The sequence below is a fragment of the Fopius arisanus genome, unplaced genomic scaffold (genome assembly GCF_000806365.1).
Source record: "Fopius arisanus strain USDA-PBARC FA_bdor unplaced genomic scaffold, ASM80636v1 scaffold00006, whole genome shotgun sequence".
NCBI classification, from domain to species: Eukaryota; Metazoa; Arthropoda; class Insecta; order Hymenoptera; family Braconidae; genus Fopius; species Fopius arisanus.
The window spans coordinates 624,610-632,527 of NW_011887745.1; the positions used below are offsets into that span (position 1 = coordinate 624,610).

General features: G+C 37.5%; 1 protein-coding gene across 1 annotated transcript in view; it reads right to left on the minus strand.

Moving 5' to 3' along the window:
• Positions 1-899: 899 nt before the first annotated feature.
• LOC105273614 (serine/threonine-protein kinase plk-1) overlaps positions 900-7,918 on the minus strand; it is an 8,423-nt gene continuing 1,404 nt past the window's right edge. The window contains exons 2-6 of the mRNA XM_011316145.1: positions 5,841-6,739; positions 4,031-4,135; positions 3,841-3,957; positions 2,382-3,541; positions 900-2,288 (exon numbers count right to left, since the gene is read on the minus strand). Coding sequence (XP_011314447.1) covers positions 1,772-2,288; positions 2,382-3,541; positions 3,841-3,957; positions 4,031-4,135; positions 5,841-6,542 — 2,601 coding nt within the window. The 5' untranslated portion in view covers positions 6,543-6,739 and the 3' untranslated portion in view covers positions 900-1,771. The remainder of the gene's footprint in view (positions 2,289-2,381; positions 3,542-3,840; positions 3,958-4,030; positions 4,136-5,840; positions 6,740-7,918) is intronic.

Genomic DNA, 7,918 nt, shown 5'->3' on the forward strand with positions numbered 1-7,918 from the left:
AAGATATCTAATCACTTTTGACAAAAATCGAAGGGAAAATACAGTAGAGAACTTGCAATTATTGTTCCCTCATTTTCCAAATCGTTGATGTTAAAATATTGATCAGGTATATCATTAATTGAAGTAACTTTCAACATACTAGCGTATAAATAATTACGGTAAACACATGTGCGAGAAACATGAGTGGAGAGCGCAAGTTCCCTATTGATTTAATGATCATACAATTAAATAGCAATCATTATTCTGGAATTAATCTCATTGTGCATTATTGTGTCGTGTATTTTGTATTCGATTGCGTCGCTTCACATGATGAGCGATCGAATCAATATTGCATCGTCCTTTCAACAACTAGAATCACCGAGATTCAATGAAATAATGATAATTCAATCTAGATCGATACACAGGGAAATAATTAAGTAATCAATAATCATCACAGCATTAGTAGATCTCGTTCTTTAACGGATTTATACACACTAGTGAGAAAACATCGCAGACTAATCAGAGATCATAATGTTATTGCAACCAATTTTGATCCAGTAATTAATAAAAACGTAACAAGTCAATTATTTATCTTACGATAAATACTGCATTATCTTTGCAATGAGTGTCTACGAGAAGATGATGATGAAACGTTTTGTTAACGATGTTTCGCGATGCAAAAAGTTCCTGTGATAAATTTCAACAACTTTACACATTATTAGGTTAACGTGAAATCATCAGATTATAAAGATGAAAATGTGAAACGGTGAATTGATTTGTTACTGGGGAGAATTTTGGCTGACCGTCTGGAAATTTTACAGAAATGGAGAAAAATTCATGTGATTATGAATTATACAGTGGAGCGCCACGTTAGGCATTAGAAAGCACAATAGAAATATAAATAGTCAAAATGTTATCTTTCCCATTGAAATTCTCAGAATTTTGGGGTGGAGTAAGGACTCCATTTGAGTACTCGTTTAGTACGAATTCGATGTGTTTGCTTTCCAGAGCGCGGATTGATTATGGGTGTCCACTGTATAGTATTCATGAATGATAACAATATCCTCTTTTAATTTCAAAGGTATCTGAAAAGATCCTTGAATGCAAACGATTATTTTACTGAATTATGAATGATTTCAGGAATTATTCTCCGAAAAAATGCCAAAATTTTTTTCTGCAAAATTTTCTTTCCTGTCTTTCCCAGCCATTACTGAGAAATTATCAGAACCCAAACATGGAAATGTGGATAATTTCAAAAAATTCATGATCAAATTTAATTGAACGATTTTTTAAAACTCCACAGATTGTTGAGTCCCGACTTATCTCTAAAATGATTTACGAGAAAATGTCGAGGGGTTGTTTATTAGGGACATTCTCCCCTCGAAAAATCCCGCGTCATCTTCTCCGAAGTATCTCATAGCCTATATAGCTGCGCCAGTAAACTCCACAAACCCATCAAATCTGACGTTTCACGTTTCGCTACTGAATTCTTCCTGAAATAGCGAAAAGAAAAAAAAATGGGTCCCTGCTGTCATCAGCATTCGCCCCAATATCAAAGTGGCAGTCGACTCCATCAACTTCGCATCAATACAACAGCCGAATGATTTCACCAGCGGAATAAAAGTAAACGAGTGCATCTTCCATTGACTACAATTGAAAAATATATCGACTCATAATTTCCATTCCGCCATTGAAACCAAAACAAAGAAAAAAAACATAACATAAATTGCCTAAGGATCCAACATATCTAATAATGCATTACGCCCCAGGAAGACATGAAAACGAGTTAATCTCAAGCCTTGAGTGTAGGCTTGGGATTGATCGAGATCTCCGAGCATCCGAAGTTGCTCTCCAGGTGTGCAAATTCCCTTGATGCCCTGCAAACGTAATTCAAACGTTCGTACAATTCTGAGGTGCATCCACCGTCTCTGAGATCATTCAGCCAATAAGACGCCGTGTGTCTGTTAGCGTCAATGTAAGTGACGAGATAGTCCTTTGGTCGTGCCCCCTCGGAGACGACGATCTTCGTGTGATCCGAGAAGAAGTTCACCTGGAGTAGAGGCACTGTCAATTCCATAACAATGGCTTTGTCAGTTCGTAACCAGCGACGCATTCTAGGTACAGAGCCATTCCTTCGTGATAATTTGGTTGAACAGTTATCACTGATTTCACCACCGTTCGTCAGGTGGTCGTCCATGTACTCGGTGAAGTGACGCAGCAGCTCTAATTTCTCGTGGAGATAAGAGGGAACATCTCGCTCTCGGGTGTAACGCGTCACTTCGTCGTCTGGAGTTGTGTATTCCACTCGTCTGAAAGAAGAAGTCAAGAAAATGTCACCTTTCATTTTTAACGTTTTTATTTTTTGACGTTCTGTAAGAATTGATAAAAGCCATAGATCTCACCTTCTGTCGCGAGTGTAACTCATCTTGGTGCTGTCATTAAACAAAACCCCAACCGATCGATCGGACAATTGAAAGCACAGTCCATACTTATTGGAATAATCAATCCACTTAGTAACAAACAATGGAGCAAGTCCTTCAATGGGAAGAGGGTTCTTAGCCGCCCTCGTGTGTCGAATCTCAGCGAGACAATTCTCAAGTGCATAATGCATAAGAGCACTTTCAGAAGCTTTTTTTCTATCAGGACAAAGAAGATTGCCAAATCTCCTTCTCAATTTAGTGAGCTTAGGGAACTTACGAACAAGCCAATTGCCAACTTTAGCTTCCCTACTCTTCTCTCGGTGAATAGAAACAGGCAGTCTTGCATTATTCTCCCCCAACCTAACATTATTATCGAGCAACCTCACCCCATTGACAACTGGTATCTCAATTTGCTTGACTCCTGTCTTTGGCATATGCTCGATCGGTGATTGTGCAATCTTCCTCGAGATGGTTGATGTGCACGAAGTCGAGGACAGAGTTGTTGCTGAGGGGAATGAAGCCGTGGGCACCAGAGTTTTATCATTTTTACTCTTTATTGGCCCTTCAAGACTGACTTCTGGAGGTTTGTAACAGCAGGTATGCGCCAATTTCTCTGGTACAAACTCCATCGTCAAGTAGGCATGCTCCTTAACAGTCTCGAGTGATGGCCTCAGTTCAGGAATGGGTTGAAGCAACCACTTTATCAAATCCTGGCCATTTCTACTGACAATCGTGTCATTCAGCTTCTTGTAACGATTATTGCAGATTCTTGAGTATGTCTCTTTCAATGATGCTGTGTCGAAGGGTGGCTGGCCAGTTAATAATGCGTACAGAATACAACCAAGTGCCCAAACGTCAGCCTCGTAACTGTAAGCCTGTTTGTAAAGCACCTCAGGTGCTATGTAATTCGGTGTACCACAGATTGTTACACGTCGCTTTTGACCATCCGGTCTTGTCGCCAAACCAAAGTCACCGATTTTCACTATCATACCGTCTGAGAGGAACATGTTCCCTGGCTTGAGATCTCGGTGGACAACTCTCTGGGAGTGAATGTAGGCCACTCCTGTCACCATCTGCTTCATGTAGTAACGAGCCTCTGGCTCCGTTACTTTTCCTCGGTATTTCAACACGTGCATCAAACTCTGCAATTTCAATAACCAGAAATTAATTTCCATTAATCGATAATTATTGATAGCACTAGAAGATAATTAGGCTTTTATAAATCCCCTGGCATTTATTCATTGATTTTTTCAATCATTGATTTATTACAATTATTATTTTGGTGGACACTTCCATTGCCACTTTAACTTTTTTTATTATTTTTTATATTGATCTCCAAATGAAATTCATCTCCTAACTACTTTGATGTTGAGTTATCTAGTTGAGTTGTTTCATGTCTTTGATATGGATTTAAGAGAGGTAATCGGTGAAATTCCATTACCTTTCTTGGACAAGCTTCGAGCAGCATATAAACGTTCCAACTGTCCTCGAAGTAATGATGCATTTGCACGACGTTCACGTGCATCAGATCTTTGTGAATCATAATCTCACGTGCAATCTATTGAACAAAAAACGAAAATCAATAGCTTTGTTTTTAATCCATTGGGAATTACTCGGTGATGGGGTTGTACCTTCTGGATGTGAATCTTTTGCATGCGGTTCTTTGGAATGATCTTGCAGGCATATCGCTTTCTACTCGCCATATCAGTCATCAGATATACCCTGGCGAATCCTCCCTGTAATAAACACATATCAATGGGTTCAATTATTGAGAATTGAATGATTAAACTATTTCAACGCAAGACATGAATTCCCAGAAAAAAAATTATTAAAATAGCGAAAAAATTGACATTCATCGAATTTTTTATTTCTGAAAAATAACTGAGGAATATAAATCTCTCGTTTTTAAATTCCAAAGTGCTCCCTCCAAATATAAATATCCGTTGTCAATGTCTATCCGTGAAGTTTCCTATTTCAATTCTCCTCTCCCAACGATAAATTTTAATTTACCCTCGAAATCCCACTATTTGTTCCTCCAACTCTTCTAGGCATATGCGAATAGCCCTTTCCTTGGCCCGAAATATCTCTAGAAATATTTTCAGATTCTTCATTCGTCGCGTGAGACGAGAAAAGAGACCACAGTGATCACTCAAAGACCCCTATATCAAAGTGAATTATTTTCCCGGTACGTGATTCGAAGACCTGCCTCCATTGGCATCAATCAATTATTTAATTCCAAGGAACAAGGACGCTTGTAGAAATTAGAAAAATATAAAAACAAAATTAATAAATGATAAAAGAAGAAAACTATTGTTCTGGGAAGTTAATTTTCTTTCCTCAGCCTGACAGATATTTAAATCTAGTTCATTTATCTCGTTAAAATTTCATTACCGAATCGTCTCTTACATAATTGAATCGTTTACACTTAGCCTAGACCTGATTAAATCCCCACAAACAATGTCTTGACAATGAAATAATGAACCCAAAAGATGACAATAAATTGAACAACAATAAAATAAATCGAATTTGCTAGAAGATACGAAAGTTCCGGCGGTTGCCCTTGACGATAAATCGGATGAACTCATCTCCATCCAACCTAGACCTAATTAAATTCCTCCAGGACATTGTTTTTCCCATGGTATTCATCACAATAAACCCATACAAGTACAAGGATTCAAAGAAGAAGCGTGCAACGAAGGGAGGGACTTCCGCTGGAAACCACAGGGAGAAAACCGAGAAACGAAGGAAGGTAAAAAAAAGTCGAGGCAAAAAAAGGTGCATCGAACTGGCAAGAGTCAACGTCCAACGTCTAAGCGTGGATAAAGGAGCAGAACTGCAGGTATAAAGGAATCAAGAATCCCCTCCTCGGGTTCCCACAGGAAAAGAGGTAAAACATCCCTGATTCAGCTTATGGGAGGAAGATAGCTTGATGAGTAGCCCAGACGAGTTGTACAACTTTTCCGACACGAGTTTGACGAGCTCTTTTTATTCTTAGAAATTAGAGTAGTTAACACACTCATGTACAACTAGATTTTTTCCATCCAAATGAATAAATTGCATTCACCAAATTCGAAATGTTCTATTTTATCAGTGAGCATTACTAATTAGTCTCATGAGTTCGAATATGGCATTTTTACAGATTCTCCACGATAGAAAGGTAATTGAAATTATAATTGAAATTCATCTAATTGCCGGTTGAAATATTTCCTTCGTTACTATTTCGATTAAACTTCAAGTTTAATCTTGTGGATAACTGCATGATTAGTTATAAAAAAAATCTGTATTTTAAAAATAATTCAATAAAAAGAGAAAAACAAAGATCAGAATGTTATAATTATAACTAAAATATCATTAATGCAGTGGAATCATATTTTAGGCATTGAGGTTTACAGATATTTTCAGAGGCTCTCTGATAATTTGAAATAACTGATAAAGACTTACCTTGCCTAGAAACGGTCCTTTATAATACGTATTCCCCTGGACTGGATCGACGACGTAACCCGATTCATTATCACCGCAGGTATTACGACTCTCCCAAATGGACGTCAACTTGTTCTTAGACGGTGATGCGACAATTCCAACGACTGGCGTCGCATTTAACGACAGTAAGTGACTGTTTTGGCTGTTGTGAGTGGAAATAATTTGAGATTGCCTGGTATCCAATGCATCGAGTCCATCGAGACTGGCAATGCGCGTTGGGGCGTGTAAACATTTATGATTAATTTCACTGGTCCTTGAACCGGTGATAACGGTTGTCGAGAGACTTCCGGGCTCTGAACGAGCTCTACGAGTACCACAGGTCACACCAACCGATAATTCCATAAAAGAGGTAGCAATGACACGTCCATCATTACCAGATCCACGAATTGTTGATGTTCTTGGTGAGCTATTCAGCATCCTCTCGTAATTCACGAGGGAATTAATCAGTAAATTTTTCACACTAACTTCCTGATTATTTTTTGGTGGAATAGATAACTGGGAAGGCACTTCGGTGTCTCTCATTGTTATACCGAAATTAACTTTGGCGGTGGATTTATTAATAAGAGCATTCTGGTCGTGTATATGCGGATATTTCAGGATATCTGAATTTTTCGCTGTGGTATTTCCTGGGGGCTCTGTTATCTGCTCTATTTCACGGGACATAGTGATTATTTTATTTCCGTAAACTCGATAATATTTGGGCTGTACTCGGTACAGATGCCCGTTTGATGTCTAGATTAATTCGGCCAAGGCTCTTATGACGTAGACAGTGTGATGTCGCTGGGTTGAGACAGATCGATGTTATTGCTCCGCAATTTTCAATTGCCGTCTGTCATTCGTTGAGCGGTCATCGGCAGCTTCTGTGAACGATAGGGGTTTTATTACTATATCATATGAATCTGCAACTATCTCAGTTCGAATTAACTTTCAATTGAAAACGTTCAATTAAAAACGAAAAATAAATTTATCATTTATCTTGAATATTCTAAAACTCTTAATATAACTAAATTTTTCTCTTTGTGAATTTTCTCGTCAGTTTTGGTAAAACGGTGTTTATTAATTATTAATTCAAGTGGATAGAAAATTTATGGTCAATGTTATGAATTTTATGACGTGTATTATGTAATCAAAGTCTTTAAAAAATCTGCGTATAACGCAAATTACATGAATTTATGGAGAAGACTTAATTTCTAATCCTGAGAGCAGTTAAAATCCCTCGCGTGACAAGAAAATCTCATCCTGTTGGAAGACTATTTTCTCTCTGTGTGAGAACGATAGTATTTATCAGGGAATTCCACGATATTATTAATTGATAAGCGAGTAGGCCCTATTTTCACGTGGATTTTCAAAGGTAATTCTTTTTTCATCGAAAGAGTTTTCCTCTCAGTAAAATAACGGTTGATTTCTAAGGCTATCAGAGAGGGAAATATGAAATATATTACTGAAGATACAAATTCGGTTTAAAGTGGATTTTTTTTCCTGGGTATCAAAGAGAGATAGCGGAATTTCTATAATTTATGGGTATTTTTTGTAACGGAAATGAAGAACTATTAAATGTATTCGGTAATATTCATCAAAAGCTCATTAGTGGAGAGGCACGGAACCAATTTAATAGAGAAATGATAGACTGAGATGATATTTTTTTTTAAGTATTGCTTGATCAAAAAAAAATTAATTTTAGAGACAAAAATTACGGCTTTTTCATCGAAAATTTAATGAATTACGGATAAATTCTTGAGTGCTTTCACCTCGAATCGATTGTTTCCGATATAAATCGATGAATAAGCAAAATGTTGATTTTTTGTCTCACTCTATCACCTCGCTACTGAATTAATTGTGTACCGGCTCTAGTTTTTTGTGAACGTGTCGAAACCTGAAAGGCATAACGGGTTCATAACACTCAATTTGTATACAACACTAAAAACGGGAAATAAAATCAGGAGTGAAACTGTGAGAAGGAAAAGTCAATTTTGTTCATCCGTTAGATTCCACCGGGAGTCGATTTGAAAATTGGCAATGAAAAACAGAATGTCGAAAGT